Genomic DNA, 19,223 nt, shown 5'->3' with positions numbered 1-19,223 from the left:
GCGGCCAAATTACCGCCTCCGATTGATAACACTCCGGTTACAATGGTTAAGAATCTATAACATGTAATGTTATAATTAAATTGATCATTAAAAGTACTGACACTGATACTGAAACGGAGCGGCCAAATAACCGCCTCCGATTGATAACACTCCGGTTACAATGGTAAAGAATCTATAGCATGTAATGTAATAATTAAATTGATCATTAAAAGTACTGATACTGAAACGGAGCGGCCAAATAACCGTCTCCGATTGATAACACCCCGGTTACAATGGTTAAGAATCTATAACATGTAATGTAATAATTAAATTGATCATTAAAAATACTGATACTGAAACGGAGCGGCCAAATAACCGCCTCCGATTGATAACACTCCGGTTACAATGGTTAAGAATTTATAGCATGTAATGTAATAATTAAATTGATCATTAAATATACTGATACTGAAACGGAGCGGCCAAATTACCGCCTCCGATTGATAACACTTCGGTTACAATGGTTAGGAATCTATAACATATAATGTTATATTCAAATTCATCATTGAAATTAATGATACTGAAACGGAGCGGCCAGGCTACCGCCTCCCACTAATAACACTCCGGTTACAATGGTTAAGAATTTATAGCATATAATGTAATAATTAAATTGATCATTAAAAATACTGATACTGAAACGGAGCGGCCAAATTACCGCCTCCGATTGATAACACTTTGGTTACAATGGTTAAGAATTTATAGCATGTAATGTAATAATCAAATTCATCAATGAAAATAATGAAACTGAAACGGAGCGGCCAAATTACCGCCTCCGATTGATAACACTCCGGTTACAATGGTTAGGAATCTATAACATATAATGTTATATTCAAATTCATCATTGAAATTAATGATACTGAAACGGAGCGGCCAGGCTACCGCCTCCGACTAATAACACTCCGGTTACAATGGTTAAGAATCTATAGCATGTAATGTAATAATCAAATTCATCATTGAAATTAATGATACTGAAACGGAGCGGCCAGGCTACCGCCTCCGACTAATAACACTCCGGTTACAATGGTTAAGAATCTATAACATGTAATGTAATAATCAAATTCATCATTGAAATTAATGATACTGAAACGGAGCGGCCAGACTACCGCCTCCGATTAATAACACTCCGGTTACAATGGTTAAGAATCTATAGCATGTAACGTAATAATCAAATTCTTATTAAAAATACCGATACTGGGATGGAACGGACAAATTGCCGCCTCCGATTGATAACACTTTGGTTACAATGGTTAGGAATCTATTACATGATATAATCAAATTCATCATTTAAATTACTGATACTGAAACGGAGCGGCCAAGTTACCGCTTCCGATTGATAACACTATGGTTACAATTACCAATAATCTATAACATGTAATGTAATAATCAAATTCGTCATTAAAATACTGATAGTTGGACGGAACGGAAAAAATTACCGCCTCTGATTGATAACACTCCGGTTACAATGGTTAAGAATCTATAATATGTAATGTTATAATTAAATTGATCATTAAAAGTACTGATACTGAAACGGAGCGGCCAAATAACCGCCTCCGATTGATAACAAGCCGGTTACAATGGTTAAAAATCTAAAACATGTAATGTAATAATTAAATTGATCATTAAAAATACTGATACTGAAACGGAGCGGCCAAATAACCGTCTCCGAATGATAACACTCCGGTTACAATGGTTAAGAATCTATAACATGTAATGTAATAATTAAATTGATCATTAAAAATACTGATACTGAAACGGAGTGGCCAGGCTACCGCCTCCGATTAATAACACTCCGGTTACAATGGTTAAGAATCTATAACATGTAATGTTATAATTAAATTGATCATTAAAAATACTGATACTGAAACGGAGCGGCCAAATTACTGCCTCCGATTGATAACACTCCCATTACAATGGTTAAGAATCTATAACATGTAATATAATAATAAAATTCATCATTAAAAATACTGATACTGAAACGGAGCGGCCAAATTACCGCCTCCGATTGATAACACTCCGGTTATAATGGTTTAGAATCTTTAGCATGTAATGTAATAATCAAATTCATTTTATAAATAATACCGGGACTGAACGGAAGGGCCAAACATATACCTGAAATACTAAACTTAATTATGATAATTTTCAACAATTTCTTTGATATTTTTTGGAATGTTTCCAGATCCTGTAAGTTTGAAAGTAGATATGATATGTGACATTAAACATTTTTCAACCCAGTCTGTTCTTCTTCCTCGCTCTCCTGGCACGCTTCTTTTACATGGTTTTAAAGCAGATGTTTTACTCCCGCTATACCAATGGATGGTGACCTCCTCTCCCTGATGTGACAGTATCTGGCCTATCTGCGGCCATTCTCCGGCATAGCGAGGGACATCCATTAATGCCATCATCCCAACCATGGTAGGGGGAACTGCTTCCGTCCGCTTCCGTCCAATGACCACCTACCATTTTCAAAATAAATATAAATATAGGCATATGATAAATAAATTATATATGTTATTTGGGGTTAAGATTGTATATCTTTCGGAAGATACAGTGATAATCGGTTGTCCTGTTGCCTTTCACTGCCGTTTTCTGCTAAAACAGTATTAGCATGCTTTATTAAGAATATCTTAATCCTAGCTAAGTATATGCCATAAATCAGAGTAAAATGTCTACATTGGGATGGGTAATAGTTAATAAATGAAGTATCAACATATTTTACATTTTTTTTTTCAAAAATAGATACATGTAATTTTATACAAAACAACAGAATCGCAGAATTAAGTACTCTTGTAAAATATGATGTAATTTACAGCAGTCGAAAGTTAATGGGAATAATGCATGTTTATGACTCTATGTCAAATTTAAGGTAGTACGCATCAAATTAGAATTTATTTATATTATTTCTGAGAGAAATCTTTGATGATATGTTCCCACATTTCTAGTATATGAGAAAATTTCTCATATATTTTCAAACTCTGAATTTACGGCAGTGATAAGAGAAATATCAAGATTACACATGACAATACGAATTGCTTAAAGTAAAAACAAATTGAAAATTTACGATTTCGGGCTATCGAAATATTGTACAAAACAAATAAATTACAGGGGGAATAGGATCCTCTGTGTCTGAAATGTCGAGTTGTATAGCTTCTTCTTCCATGCTTGACGAGTTTTTTGTTTAGCAACCGCCTTTGGATCTCTTCATCTTCATCGTCCGAACTTTCTGAATCTTCATTGACTAAATTGTATCAATATTTTCATTCAATTTCTTCATAATTATATCAGCATGGACTTCATGTAGGAATTATGCATTCATGATCAGACCATGCATTATATCATGCAACCGAATATTGACCACTAAAACAATTACGATTTTATCTCTCTCTCTCTCTCTCTCTCTCTCTCTTCAACGTCACAACCATACACTTCCCCATCCACCAGACGGATGTTTACATTAAATTCAGTCACATCTCTTACAAAAGGCAAGGCTCTTTTGTTAACATTTTTGATGGTTTATAAATTCTGTTTTTAATCATCAAATATAAAGTTTCAAAATATATCATTATAATGTTTGTGAAAGCTTCGTTAATGTATCTGGTGGTTGAAACTCAATTACTAGTACACTGCATACCTTCGGCAAAAATTTTTTCCCACCACCGTTTTTCCTCATCTTTGACAAAATATTTAAACGAGCCCCTCGCATCCCGCTCAAGCCTCTCCAAGTCAATGTCCTCAACACATGGACTAATGTTATTGAAGATTAACTTGTTACTTTTCAGAAGATTTCCTTCAGATTTTTGCCAGATCTGAAATTTTTTCCAAAAAAGAAATTATGTGGCGGAGAATATTCTCTCATTTTTAAGTATCAAGGCAATTGACTATATATCACTTGTAGTAAATAGTAATCATTTGTTTAGACTCATGATAATAGTTTTTTTCTTGTTATTTTTAATATATCTATGCAACAGCTGAAAAGTGTAGCTTTGATCACTACACATACCCGATCGGTCGACCATTTCTTCCAAAATATTGTTGCTTTCCCCTCTTCCCTTATAATTTTGAAAACATGTGGCTTTGAATGCCCTGATATATTTTCAAGGTCCAACGCCTCTGAAACGTTGTAAACTCTGTCTGTTCTTATTCCTAAAAAATGCATGGAATAAAAGTATATGACCCAAAACTATAGCTGAAAGTCTGCATTCTATTGTTTCATTGTTGGTAAAAGAAGAAGAAATAACGAGAGGCGAGAAAGTCTTTAAAAACTCTGGGAAATAGTATTATCACCTGTAGGTACCGGGGTATAACACCTTTCAAACAACGTAATCAATTAAGTCAGTGTCAAAGCACTTCGCCTGGAAAGGAGGGTCGAGAATCTGGAGGTAGAAATAAATTTGTTTGAATGTTAAGATTGTAACAATGTCATTATTTCGATTGTGGAGAAGTGAAATTCCACCGAGGAGACAAGATTGACGTTCTATAACGAGGCTTTAATTTAGCATGGATTCATTGTACTTATGTTTATTTTTAATGCTAGGGAACAATGAAAATCATGAGTATCTATGCAGATAAGGAAGAAGTGAAAGAAACTATTGATAATGGATACTAGAAGCAGGATTGTAATTTTTCAGATGATTTGTACATATTACTAGTGTGCAATGTTTATGATTACAGTCGATATTCGTCAATAAGAATATTTATGTTTCTCTTGATCAACAAAGAATATTTCAAAAACCGATTTCTAAAAATATAAGACAGCAGAATGATATTAACTAGCAATATTGGAAATATTTTGCATTCGTCAATTTCACCTGTAACAGTCAAAACATTTGAAATGGGCGGGGACAAATTGACGCGGACGTCTGAGAAAACATCGGATTGAAACAGAAGTTATAGGAAGTGCATTTTCAATCCACCTCAGCGTTTCTAACATGCTATATAAGGTAAAGCGAACAAAAAACATTTCATTTAGTATCGAAAAAGATTTAATTCCATCAATAACTATGTAATCAGCAAATATGAGAACATCCCAATTCGGTAGAGATTTTACGCAAGGCAAGGCATTGTCCGTCCGATGACTTTAGAGAATCAGTTGTAACAAGTCTAAAATCAAGTAGGAAGGACCATTGTTGAAACGGGATTTATTCAAAAAACGAGAATAATTAAAATTCCAATTCAATAAATCACAAGATTATACCCAGAATTTTTTTGTCAAAGTTAATGTATACGAGATATGCCCCTTCATCTAGCTATTCACAAAAAAAAATCACTTGCATAGAATTTGTTTTTTTTTTACGTAGATGTATATGAAAATTCCATTACTGATATTAAGAACACGGAACATTCAACAATGTAGTTTTTAACGTAAACTCCGCCCAATTTAAACAAAATAAATATATATATATATATATATATATATATATATATATATATATATATATATAGGTAAAAGAACAACTCTCAAGAATATTAATTGGATATCTTTAGCTAGACGACCGAAAGTTTTAAGAAAAATCACTATAATTTCATGGCTATCTGAAGTTTTAAAAAATTATATCGGAATTACCAGTACTTTATATATTTGGTTCTTTATTATACAGTTTCTATCTGATGTTTTCTCAAACGTCCGCCTCAATTTGTTTTGACTGTAACAAGTGAAATTGACGTAAGCTGTATATTTCAAATCTTGCCAGTTAATTTTCCTATTACAAAATTTGCGCACTTTTATTCGAGGTTAATTGTACCTGGAGAATACTTGATCAATATCCTCACGTGTGTGTCCCACCATAAGGAATGACACTTTGATTTTTTTGAAGACACCAATCTCCACTAACCAACACAGGAATCCAAGTACATATCTAAACACAACTTTAGTAATTAACAAACGATGGTGTGAATAAAATCAGACAAAATTAATAAAATGAATCGTCACTTTATTTACTCTTGTGTTGTGTAAAATTACCTATTTTTGTTCTGTCCAGGACAATTGTCCATTTGCAGATACAGTGTATCGGGCAGTGTTTCGAGCATTAGAAGACATTGCAACAGAACAGATATTGTGAGGTTGCTACCATGGGACCATTGGAAAAAATCAAAAAAGCCATAGATGCCTATAAAATTATTAAGTAGATAGTAATTTTTAAGAAATCCTCTTCTTTCAAAAATCCAGTCTTAACTTTACTTCTGTAAGGCCTGAAGCTTGTCTGGAGGAATCTTAAATTATGCCAGTAATACTTTTAAACGATGTCATATTATAAAGAAATTAGGTCAAAAGAGATTGCCATATGTGAAATTGTTTATGTATACCTATTCCATGAATAATGACTCCCATCAGATTTAAACGTAGTTTCCACATGTTGGATAAGAACTTCCCATTGTAAAGAAAGTGTGGCAGGTATGTTTTGTTTTGGTCCATGGCATCTATTATTATCGACAGGTATTTTTCTGGGTTGTCCTTTGCTTTAGATGCATGTTTATAGTACTTTTTTCTTTCATCACTAAAAATGTAAATTTATGTACATAATCACATATTTATTTCTTTTTTGCTTTTCCTGTTTTATCCTATAAAAGTAACATTGAGTTTTATGTTAGTCAGCAGAATTCTTTGAATGTTAAGCAAGTTACTGAGTTATCAAAGAGAATTTAATTTTCCAATGAGAGTCAGTCCGTTGTCTCATGTCTTAACGTCGTTGTAAAGCAGACACAGTAAAAGATGCTAATACATTTATTTATCTGTATATGAACACATCTAAATGAAGTCAATTTTATAATTAGAATTTAGAGACCGCGGAACATTAACTGCCAAGATTGGATAAATACAGCTTACGTCCCATTCACCTGTCACAGCAAAGACATTTGAAATGGGCGGGGACAAATTGACACGGACGTCTGAGAAAACATTGTTATAGTAAGTATGTTTTTCGATCGCTGTAACTAACATAGCAAGTTAGGAACGCTGAGGTAGATTGAATGTTTTCTCAGACGTCCGCGTCAATTTGCCCCGCCCTTTTCATGTATGCTCTATATTTCAGGTCTTGCCAGTTAATGTTTCGCGGTATTGTCAGACGAGCTTGAATCAAATTAAGAAATTCATTGGTATATAATGGGATTCTGATTCGTTATAATCGGAAGCTTTTGCATGGATTTCTTAAAAATTTGACTGGCTCTCCACAAAAACTCTGTATATTATATAAGATTCTTTTTGTTTATATTCGTATTAAACCAGTTGTATATATTACTTGTAATTGATATGGTAATGACGTCCTACATAGACTATGGGATGAACGATCGAATATATCTAAGTTGTGGCCCATAGGCCTTTGTTAGCTATATTATTTTAAAGATAATAATTTACTTTTGTTGTCTCAAAAGTTTCTCCCTCATTTTGATAAGAGTTTCCCTTTGAAGTTTGTCTCTGCAGTTGGCCAAATGCTCTTTTATCAAAGTGCATTTATCGCACTTTGAAAAACGACTTCTCTACAAAAATCAAGTTACAAAATTGAAATCTAATCCCTTCTCCACGTACACAGAAGTATACAACATAAATATATACTTTTTATAGTTGGGTACCTTTGGAATGGTTACATTAGACAGCTCCCTTTTCCACAACTTATAAAAGTGGGATTTTGATATTGGTCTGGTAGCTTTTTCTAAATAAAGTCCGTAGACATAATTTTTGGTGAGGCAAGGGGGGAGATTTAATTTGTTCTCGTTTGGCAGTTTCTCAGCAAAACTTGTGGAGCGTTTTCTTTTGGAACCCGAGTTTCGTATCGAGTTGCGAGAGTTCGAGATAAACAACGAGAGTTTAAACCCGGGTTTACATCGAGTCCGACTCTTCATCTTAGTAGGGTCAGAACTCTGAAACATGGCGGGAGAACTTCGAGAAGTGGATACTGCAGATCTGTAGGTTTTCATTTTCTGAATTAATTATAATTTGACGAATTTTTATGTTACATGAACAAATATGCATCACGTACGATATTGTTATGTTGATACACAAACGACTATTCCTAAATATACATTTCCTGACGATTTAATTGGAATTTTGGTGATAAATAGCGGTGATAACTGTAGAACAGGTGTTACAACTGAAATTGAAGGAAAACATCAAATCGGCCGTAAATTTTTTTACTAGCATTTTAAAGTATTTTGATATGAAAGAGTCCAAGAACATAAATTTCAAAATAGAAAAAGTATACGATACATTTTCTTTAAAAATTATACAATTATTTTTACTTTCCTGTGCAGTTAATTTTCAGTAAATTGTTAGCTATTAATCACAAATAAATTGTCATGAAATTGGAAATCGTTAATAAAGGATAGGATTATATCATCATCAAATTATTTGTTACAAGATAAAAAAGACAAGTATTATATATATAAAATTATTTTGTTTCAATGATTTCTGACCAAAAAAGGGGGCAAAATTTTTACTTGCTGATATCCTGATCTTTTTCATCTGATAATACCCTTGTTTTCATGTTCCACAATAAATGTACAGTGCAGAAAAAATTATTAATATCTCATTCTGATATTTTATTGTTGTTTGACAGTGTGTCCATACAGGTAGAGGAGAATGGGTCGGTGATTTCGGCTTTTGTATCAAAAGAACTAGCAGATATTTACGCTTCCCCGAATGGTGGTAAGTATGAAAGTAAATAACAAGTATTCAAATATCTTAGTAACAAAGGAACATACCCATTTCCCAAAAGTATTTTGATGATAATTTAATTTTCATAGAAATAAGACTGAATAAATGTGCATGTTTTAGAAGGAAAAAAATGTCTCCTGCATAGAGATGTGAGATATTGGATTTGTTTTCTGCAGTCATTATGTCTGATTTTATGTCTTATAAGAAAGATATAAGTCTGGGTTGAGTTAACCAGGCTAATTTAGTTCAAGGAAGTTATTAATACATGTCAATTTACTCAATTAAATGATAAAATATAGATTCATGTCATTTACAAACTGAGAATGTTTTTATTAACCTTTATATTAGATCCAGAAACCAAAAAAGCCATTAAAGACGCAATAATATCAACATTTGACAATCGTGACACCCCAAAAGATTCTGCATCACATGAAAACACACCCTCATCCTCTTCAGACACGGCCTCTTCAAGCTGCTCAGGAGATTCTCAGGTAGATTGGAACTTTCAGGAAAATCATTCTCCTAAATCTTTGCCAGATAAAAATTTAGATTTTCTGTTAATGTCGACTTGTTAAAGCACAAAATGTTTCACAGCATAATGGACAAATTTAGTCATTGAAGATGCAGATTCTGCTACACAAAACAACATTATAAGAATATCTAATGACATAGCTGTAAATGTTGAAGAATTTCACTCTCTCTTATTAGAAAAACTTGATTTACAGACATTCCATTTGTGGAAAGAAAGCGAGGAAAAGCTATTGATCGATCTTAGACTTCAGAGGGAAGATAGATTCTTAGGAGTAAAGTCACATGACACTTTGTGGGGAGAGATTGCTAATGAGATGAAGGATATGGGAATTGTTGTTTCCAAATTACAGCTTCTTAACAAATGGAAATCCCTGAAAAAGAAGTATAAAGAAGTGAATGATGAAAACAGTAAAACGGGTAATAGTGCACAAACATGGAAGCATTTTGAAAGATTCAGTGAAGTTTATGGCTGTAAAGCGTCAACTGGAGTTGCTGTTTCATTTGACACGGGAAGGAAAACAAAACTTGCTGTTTCCCATGATAATAGTTCACCACAAGCTGAGACGCCAACTTGTAGTCCATCATCTCCTTTCAAGAAACCTGATATTAAGGTTAAGTCCAAGAAAGGGAAAATGAATGAAACAACAAAATTGATTGAAAATATACAGGAACAGAATCGAGATTTAATGCAGTCAATTGAACGTCACCATGATGATAAGATGAAACGGATTGATCGGATGTTAGATATCATGGAAAAATATGTGGACAAAAAGTGAAGGCATACCAAGTGTTGATTATTAACATTTATTTTTAAAATGTTGTAAGCTGATAGCTAGGGCAGACCTTTACCAGAGATGTGTTTTTCGTGCACATGTTTTTTTATTACTTCAGTCTCCCTATTGATAATTATTATTTTTTGTTACTTATGTTGCAAGGAGTAGATGAACACACACAATGTGAACAAAAAGTGAAGGCATACCAAGTGTTGACTATTAACATTTATTTTTAAAATGTTGTAAGCTGATAGCTAGGGCAGACCTTTACCAGAGATGTGTTTTTCATGCACATGTTTTTTTATTACTTCATTCTCCCCATTGATAATTATTATTTTTGTTACTTATTTTGCAAGGAGTAGATGAACATGCACAATGTGAACAAAAAAATGAAGGCATACCAAGTATCCATTAACATTTATTTTTAAAATGTTGTAAGCTGATAGCTATGGCAGACCTTTACCAGAGATGTGTTTTTCATGCACATGTTTTTTTATTACTTCAGTCTCCCTATTGATAATTATTATTTTTTGTTACTTATGTTGCAAGGAGTAGATGAACATGCACAATGATATATAAAAGTAACTGTTTAATGTGTCATAAACTGTTTTTATTGTTTATCAAATACACCATATTCAAAACAAATTTCCTGACTAGGACACGACAAGACTTCATGCCTGCATGGTGTTCATGATATGCTGCGGAAATGCTACACCATCCCTTCTGTTAGCATATATATTTGGATAGGCATTTGGGTGGCCATCCTGATCATTTTCAATAAAAGCCTCTACATCATCATGATGTAGAATGCATAAATTGTGTAGTATACATCCTGAAATAATGAGCCTGACTATGCGGTCTAACTTTCGAAATGATAATTCTCGCAACCTACGGAACCTCCCCTTTAGATGACCAAATACACGCTCAACAACTTGTCTCGCAGAAGACAGCCTTTGATTAAATCGCCTTTGTTGAGCGTTTAATCGACCATTGTCTCGAAAGGGAGTGACCAACCAATTTCTCAGAGGATATGCGCTGTCTCCCACTATGAATTTCCCTTGCGTCACATTCTGTCCATTTTCAGCTTTATCAAATAATGACGAATTACGGAGTACGCGGGCGTCATGCTTACACCCAGGCCATCCAGTATATGCGTCACGTATAAGCATGTCGCTGTCAGCAACAACCTGTAAAAATAATAGGCATATTGCAAAACGTTTAAAAGTGAAAAATATGTCACAGACACGTAGCATCGTTTGGAAGGGTGGGGGGGGGGGGGGGGGGGCGCAGTCTCATCCAAAAAAAATTGACAAGCAAAAAAAAAAATTCCTATATTGGGGGGGGGGGGGGGGGGGATGGGAGTAGCGTAGCATTTTCATTTCCTCCTTATTTTCATTCCATTTGTTTACATACTTGCAAAAAAGTCGGGGAGGGGGGGGGAGGGGTGTAAATCCATAATATAATTCAATTTTGTATATTTAAGAAAATTTGTTGCTGCGATAAAAAGTAGGGGGGGGGGGGTCCCCCGATGCTATGTGCCTGTGTCATATCCTCCTTGCCAAAATATCAGAATTTAATTTAGTTTTGTCATGCTTCAAAAAATGTATGTATCATAAAAAATTGCATCATTTTACCTGTAATTGAACTGACGGAATTTTTTTTCGGTTAGTATAATCGTTATCGCCGCCAGGAGCTGCAGACAAGCGAATAGGCGATCCATCAAGACAGCCAATGATTCCTTGTATGCCAGAATTAAGTTGAAACTCTCGAGACAGAGCGTTTTGCGTTGGAGCATCAGGCCAATTTATAACCTATATCATAACGAAGGTGGTGAGATTTGTGTTTTTTATTAATTTATGTAAATAATTATAATTATGATAAAAATAATAATAATATTTGAATGGCTGAAAAGGTGCCTGTACTAATTATACGATATACTTGCGTTAATTAGGTTGTCATTGACAACCGTTGAAACTCTGGCAACTACCTCGTGCACGGTTGTAACACAAACCGCAAACGTATTCCCCACCTCTCGCAAGGATTCCTGGTTTGCTATATACCAAAGGAATATTAGGAGCTGTTTTTCTGGTAAAATAGGTTCGGAACCACCTGGCCATGGATTATCGTCAAGCGAATGTATGATGCTATTCAATACTATAATAAAAATTTCAGGACTGACACGAAAATGTCTCAGAAATTGTTTGTTGTTAAGTTGAGGGACGATATCCTCAGAAAACCCGCCTAACCTTGGAATATGACAACGTTCCTGGTTAAGGACAAGGGCGAGGAGATGGAAAGACCAAGTCTGTTTAATCAAGAGGGTTTCATATTCATTTTCATCTGAAATTATCAATTCTTGAATAATTTGTTTATCAACATACTCCATTTTGGAGAGTTTCTAGAGGTAAATTGACGTGTTTATCTTAATACATGCGTGCGCATCAAGAGTTGGGTATCTAGAGTTAAAACTCGAGTTCCAGTAGAAAACGCTCGTGGAGAATTCTCTCAGCCAAGCAAGCGCAGATAGGGTTTCCATGGTCATTTTCCCTTTCATAGGGCCAGAACAGTTTACTTCGACCACGCCTCCTTCAAAGCACATTAAATGATTAGATATCTAGAACATTAAATTTGAATATACTACGATCAAGTTCAAATTCATATTGTTTCTTAATATATTTGACACGTATATTTATTCAGACACTAAAATTTAAAAAAAAAATAAAATAAAACTAGACTCTTGTTGCAAAAGCAACAAAAAGGTCTTCCGTTTTGATATACATGAATCAATTTATCCGTAGACATTGCTTCTCTTACATAGAGAAAATAGTTGATATGATAATTATTGTGAATGATATATTCAAACGTTACTTCCATGTAAAACAACGAGATTGAAAAAGAAATCAATTTTTGGAGTACTCTCTGTGACGACCGGAAGTAATGCCGAACTAAACAAAACAGGTTAAACATTTGTACAAGCATAAGTCAATCTTTCCTCAAAGTTTGGTTGTTAACGTTTCTGCCAAGTCTGAAATCTCTTTGAAACATAGTTTTTGTCTGAAGACTGGAAACGGACGAACGGAAGTGATTAATAATAAATGCTAGTATTTTTCGTACATTTGCTTAGCGTACATAACTGTTTATCAGGCTAGATGAAACACCCAAGAAATTCAATGAAACTTGTTAAAAATATGATTGATTTGAATCCTACCGGTGAAAACCGGAAGTGATAGTTGACAAAATATAACCCGCTAAACATAGCATCAATCAAATGTCTATCAGTCATGAAAGCTTTGTGTCTCAATCACTTACAGTAACAAAAATCTTGCGGGCATAAAATTTGTTAAAAGGAAAGCTACGTAGATATATTTGAGATATCTCACCGGACGTACAGTTATTTGAAAATTTAACATTATAAAGATGACACATCTAAGATTGTATACTGATATATTCATTCCTTCTAAAAGAAATAAATAAAGAAAAAACAATTTTTGTAGTGCTTGCGGTGACGACCGGAAGTTACGCCGAACAAAATAAAATAGTTTAAAAACATGTACATATATAGGTATATCATCCTACAAAGTTTGATTGTTCAAGTCGACACCGTTTATGAGATCTCGTCGAAATAAGGTTTTTTGGCTCGGGACAAGAAACGGACAAACGGAAGTGCTCAATGTAAATTGTATTAAATATTTCTTGTATACTTGCCTTTTGTACATTATTGTTCATCGAGCTCACTACAAATATCAAAGGAAAACAGTTAAACTGATAAAGAGTTCGATTTGTTTGAACTCTTCTTGTGTGGACCGGAAGTGACGATAAAATGAAACCGGTTAAACATATCTTCAATAAAATGTATATCATCCATGAACGTTTTGTGCTTTGATCACTTATAGTTTCTGAGATCTCGTTGTACAAAATGTGTTTCAAAAAAGCTACCTGAGATATTTGAGAAATCTCACCGGAAGTAGAATTTTTTTGTTGATATAACATTGCATTGATAACCTATGTATAAATTTATACTTATATATCTATTCTATGGCAAAAGAATTCAATGCGTAAAAGTATTTTTTTTTAAGTGCTTCCGGTGACGACCGGAAGTTACGCCGAACAAAACAGAATAGTGTAAACACATGTACATACATAGGTCTATCATCCCACAAAGTTTTATTGTTTAAGTCGTCACCGTTTTTGAGATCTCATCAATATAAGGTTTTTTTGTCTCGGAACAGGAAACGGACAATCGGAAGTGCTAAATGTAAATTTTATCAAATATTTTTTGTATTCTTGCCCTTTGTTTTTTACTGTTCATCGAGCACACTACAGATATCAAAAACAAAAAGTTTTACTGATAAACAGTTCGATTTGTTTAAACTCTTCCAGTGTGGACCGGAAGTGACGGAAGAAAATATGAAACCGGTTAAACACATCCTTAATCAAATGTCTATTATCCATGAAAGTCTTGTGCTTTGATCACTTATAGTCTCTGATATCTCGTTTGTACAAAATATGTTTCAAAAAGCTACCTGAGATATTTGAGATACCTCATCGAAAGTAGAATTTTGTTGTTGATATAACATCGCAAAGATTACTTTTGTGTTGATTTATGCCTAAATATTTATTCTATTGAAAAGGAATTTAATGCGTAAAAGTAGTTAATTTTGAAGTACTTCCGGTGACGACCGGAAGTTACGACGAACAAAACAAAATAGTTTAAACACATCTACAACTATAGGTCTATCATCCCTCAAAATTTGGAGGTTCAAATCTTTATCGTTTCCGAGATCTCAAATGTACAAGCTTTTTCAACGCGGGACAGGAAACGGACGACCGGAAATGAATTTCGATGACGATGTGATGGTGATGACGACGATGATGTTATGGTGATGTCGACGACGATGATGATGGTCATATCGATGACACTTGAAAATGATTTTCACATGGATTGAATTGTGTCGTACGTCCATTGTTAAGAACGGAGGTTTTCATCACACGAACAAGGTCTGGGCGATGAACTTTTCCGAGACATACATCTCCGATTATGACCCATCCTTATCCTAGCTTTTGAGCGAATGGAAGTTTCATTGGTCCAGTAATCTGATGAAAACATGATGTGCTTCTGGAACATCTCTACCAATCAGTAGTTCAATGTTTACATCTTTTTCTATTGGTGGAAGCTCCTTGACAATTGAATTCAAATGATAATGAAAACGAGCAACATCTGGAGTAGGAATTTCCGATCTTTCATTTGGTATATCATCACATTCAATAGTTATTGGAAGTTCATATTGACAATCTTCATGCACTGATTGAACACATTTTCCTTCGATTCTTCTTCCTGTCATGGTTGTAGTTCCTGAACACGATGACAGAGAATATTGGGTGGAAGGGCCCTGGACATCCAGACGATCACAGAGTCTACGAGAAATGAGTGTTCTATTGCTTTGATCATCCAGTATAGCGTGGACTTTTATGGCTTTATTGGATTTTGACGTAGAAACACATTCACTAACACTATTTTTCCACAAGAACGTCCTAAAGAGGCTTTGTCACACAACACGGTACATTTTGAGGCAACGTTTTCTGATGTGTTATCCTCCCCGCCATTCTCTCTGATAGTTGAATGTTGGTTTTCAAAAGACTTTGTTAATCTGTCAATATGCAACAATGTTCTGTGATTATTGCTGCCACATTTTTCACATTTAACTTTAACCTTGCAGTCTCTGGACATATGATTTGTTGATTAGCAACACTTAAAACGAATGCGTTTTTCTTTTAAAAAACTTTCGTCGATCTTCAAGTGGCTTTGATAGAAACTGTCTACAACATAACAATGAATGTTCAGCTTTATGAATAGGACAGCGTTTTATTGTTTCTTGTTGAACACATGTTTTGCGGTTCCGAATACTGTCTCGTCTATTTCCACGTGCAGGTGTTGAACTTGGGGCGATACGCGGGTTGTCATACACAAATGGTAGATCATTTTTCACTTCACTCATATCTCTAATGAAGTCAATAAACACATACATTGGTGGAAATGGTACTTTATACTGTTTCTTGTACGTTGAGGCACGAGTTGTCCATTTTTCCTGAAGACTGTAGGGTAATTTGTTGACGATAGGATTGAGGAAGTGTCAAAATATGACAACAGTTGTGAATAATGAACATCAGATTTTGTAGATTCTAACTCTGACAATATGTCCAATAAATCATAAAGTATGTTCATTTCTTTACTTGAAAGTTTTGGAAAGTTGTCTAACTTTTTCTTTATGGTTGCTTCAACCATCTCTGGGCGCCCGTATCTGTCGTGTAGAGTTCCCATATTCTCTGAAGTCCTCTTTCAGGTGCATGAACATTGGAAGCACGGGTACTAGAAGCAAATGTGCTGGAGGTTGGCCTAAGTCACTTTACTAGCAAGTCCAGTTCTTCAAATGGTGAAACATTGAGTTCATTCACAATGCGCTTAAAACTAGTTTTCCACACAATAAATGTTTCAGGACTATCATTGAACTTGGAAAATCTGGTTAATAGTAAGTCTTTCTTGAGGAGAAACTGCACAAGTCCTCCTAGAACCAAGTCGTCTTGTACTGTGCTGTGTAGTTGAGAGTTTGGATTGTTTGGAACAGGAGGATCCTGATCATAAAATCTGTTTGGCTTCGGTGTTGCCTGAACTTTCAGTTTTTCTCTGGGTTTTTCTAAACATAATGATTCAGCATAAAATGGTTCCTTTTCTTGTGGGATTTTGTATTCACAATATTGTTCTTTATTCAATTTTGTTTTCAAATAGAGATCTTCAATTGGTTTTGGATCACTAAAATGTTGCGACACATATTGTTCCGTTAAGTCTTTTTTGTTAACATAGGATCGTTGAGAGTGTGCACTAGATGATTCACTGTCTGAAATTCTCTCTGATAAAACTTCAGCGGCTTCTAATTTCAATACTTGAAGGCGAGTTAATACTGAGGTAACTACAGTCTCTTTTCTTTCAAATTCAATTTCACTTTTTCGGATCATTTCTTTGTCACTATTTCGAGTAAGAAATAACATAAAATCTTTGAACACAGCATTGTGCTTGGTACGAACTCTCTTCAACTCATCTTCTATCTTCCTAAGTCTCTGTAAATCACCAACTTCAGCTTTGTCCAGATTTATCAATAAATCTTCTATTTTTGTCCAATGTTTTTGTAACTTTTTTTGAAAATCATGAAGTTGACTTTGGTAAAATCCTTTACCTGCATCCTTTTTTGTTCGTGCTCTTGCTCCGAGTGATTTCGGGATGGCATCGATAGTTTTCTCATCTGCTTCATGAAGCGATTGTTGATCCTTTTTATGGTCTAACTGTCCTATATCAGGATTCTGCTGAATTTCAGTTATCCCTGGGTCAGGGTCTTTGACGTTACCTGGATCAGGTTGTTCGTTTGGTCCTGGAACAGGTTTCTTTTCCTCCAACAAATCAGGTTCCCGCTCGGTGTCTGTTTCTCCTGGATCAGGGTTTGATGTAATGGTATACGAAATCGTCTTACTATAATGCCTTGTGCATAGTTAACCCGAACACGAGCACTTTTCTATCCACTTTATTCTTGCGTAGTTCTGTATGTATGGAAAGAAGCTACAATATTACAAAGGAAAAATATCAGTACATATATCATTACCCAAAAAGCATGTTCCGCAAACACAGAAAATACTATAAATGTTTAACATTAATGCAATACACAAATAACTATTACATGTGTTTACTCGTTACAATACTATGCAACTTTATCCAGACTTATAAAAACTTCACTTAAGATGTAAATACTACGGTATCTTAGAAAAGACTTAAGAGTAAAAATCAACAAGCATCAAGCATTCCATGGAAAGTGGAAATAATATTTTTTGAAAAGCTGCTTGTATATTATTGATTTTAATCTACTTCACACAAAATCCCTGATAAACAATGATTTTTGTCATACTATGGGAATGGTATCCAAGGAAATTTATTTCCTTAGTTACGGGTGCACAAACCTTTTAAAATTAAACAATGATTTTAGCTAAACATCTACGTAAATTATTCCTTTACATGATATTATATAGTATTTTGCTTTTTGTATTTATGATAAGATTGAGTTTTCCCATTTTTAGGAAAAAATAAAATTTAAAATTATTTCATTGTAATTGTTGACATGACAACAGGAAGAGAACATGCATTTAGACGCTTATCAATTTTCAAAAATTGCACATCTTTATCACTTTATATGCAAAACTTACAACCACTGCTGGAAAAATGAATTATGTATTTCTGTTAGTGATCATCTGTACTATATACATGCAAAATAAAATCCATAGGCAACTTTGAGGGGGAAAAGTTGTACAAGGTTTAAAAGTATATCAAATTTGCATTTTAAGCTTTTACAAAGGGGTAAAGGTAACATAAAAACCAAGTATTATTAAATTGAATAGATCATATCGTACCTTATTTTTAATATATTCCTTGGTTAAAGATGCACAATAAGTCAAATTTTCTATTTTATAAAGTTTTTTTTAAAAATGACATTTTAAAGATCAATCATTTTCATCGAAAATTAGAAAACATGACGTAAGGGCAAATATAAGGTAAAATACTTATTTCATTTATAAATGAGGTATTTTACTCCTCAATGTGGTTGAATAATAAGTTTAGTGAAAATCTGCATACAAAACAATAATTTAAAATATTTTGTACCAAGAAAAGCAAGGGAAGGAGGTCAGGTTTTACCCTCTGAGTTCATTTGATTTAACCTTTTTGTACTTAAAGTGCAATTTTCAACATAATGAAATATGACTTAGATATTCTTGACAAAAAATATGAACAATAACATCATATACCAATATTGTTTTTCATTACATTAGTACTATAATGATGGTCAGAATGAACATATAAAATAAATATATATATAATATATATTTTGTTTAAGTTGCATCTTTCCTGACCTTTTTGTACTTAAAATTACCCAACTTTTAATGACAAGTGTGATTTGAAATAAAAGCTTTCTAAATGTTTAGATTTCTTATGATTTCAATGCAGTTTTCTGGATACTTTTTTTTCCATTTCATAAATAAGATATCATATATCAATGTTTAGAAAGAGGCCTTCAAATGTCAAATTCTTACAAAATTGGCTTAAAATATTCGAGGTTTTTTCTTTGTATTTGAAGCAGTTTACACTAAAAGTCTATCACCTACAAAGCTCTCTGAAGGGCGCGTAATTATTTAAAATGACCTCA

The 19,223-nt window shown here is 33.9% G+C and overlaps 3 protein-coding genes across 3 annotated transcripts in view; 2 read left to right on the top strand and 1 right to left on the bottom strand.

Annotated features, from left to right (window-relative positions):
* The window catches only part of LOC105341201 (protein jagged-1-like), a 332,190-nt gene that overhangs the window by 85,802 nt on the left and 227,165 nt on the right, over positions 1-19,223 (top strand). The gene's annotated exons all lie outside the window — the stretch shown is intronic.
* On the bottom strand, positions 1,951-7,413 carry LOC136273581 (uncharacterized). The gene is made up of 8 exons (XM_066078310.1): positions 7,385-7,413; positions 6,337-6,527; positions 5,993-6,140; positions 5,775-5,888; positions 4,318-4,340; positions 4,034-4,176; positions 2,309-2,489; positions 1,951-1,958 (listed from the first exon to the last, which is right to left on the bottom strand). The coding sequence occupies exons 1-8, from the start codon at positions 7,411-7,413 to the stop codon at positions 1,951-1,953; spliced, it is 837 nt and encodes a 278-aa protein (XP_065934382.1).
* LOC136273995 (uncharacterized) lies at positions 7,774-10,070 on the top strand. The gene is made up of 4 exons (XM_066079923.1): positions 7,774-7,932; positions 8,583-8,671; positions 9,029-9,171; positions 9,406-10,070. The coding sequence occupies exons 1-4, from the start codon at positions 7,895-7,897 to the stop codon at positions 9,985-9,987; spliced, it is 852 nt and encodes a 283-aa protein (XP_065935995.1). The 5' UTR covers positions 7,774-7,894; the 3' UTR covers positions 9,988-10,070.

Source organism: Magallana gigas, chromosome 1, assembly GCF_963853765.1.
Source record: "Magallana gigas chromosome 1, xbMagGiga1.1, whole genome shotgun sequence".
NCBI lineage: Eukaryota > Metazoa > Mollusca > Bivalvia > Ostreida > Ostreidae > Magallana > Magallana gigas.
Note: the sequence above shows the minus strand (reverse complement) of the source record. Positions and strands in the feature narration are given on the sequence as shown.

Bases quoted from the DNA above. Each gene is read 5' to 3' on its own strand.
- LOC136273581 (XM_066078310.1), bottom strand. From the start codon at position 7,413: ATGAGGGAGAAACTTTTGAGACAACAAAA. The intron at 4,341-5,774 runs GTACAATTAACC...GTTGTTTGAAAG, and splicing joins ATTGATCAAGTATTCTCCAG to GTGTTATACCCCGGTACCTA. The intron at 4,177-4,317 runs GTGATAATACTA...TGCATTTTTTAG, and splicing joins TTATACCCCGGTACCTACAG to GAATAAGAACAGACAGAGTT.
- LOC136273995 (XM_066079923.1), top strand. From the start codon at position 7,895: ATGGCGGGAGAACTTCGAGAAGTGGATACTGCAGATCT. The intron at 8,672-9,028 runs GTAAGTATGAAA...CCTTTATATTAG, and splicing joins TTACGCTTCCCCGAATGGTG to ATCCAGAAACCAAAAAAGCC. The intron at 9,172-9,405 runs GTAGATTGGAAC...CTTGATTTACAG, and splicing joins GCTGCTCAGGAGATTCTCAG to ACATTCCATTTGTGGAAAGA.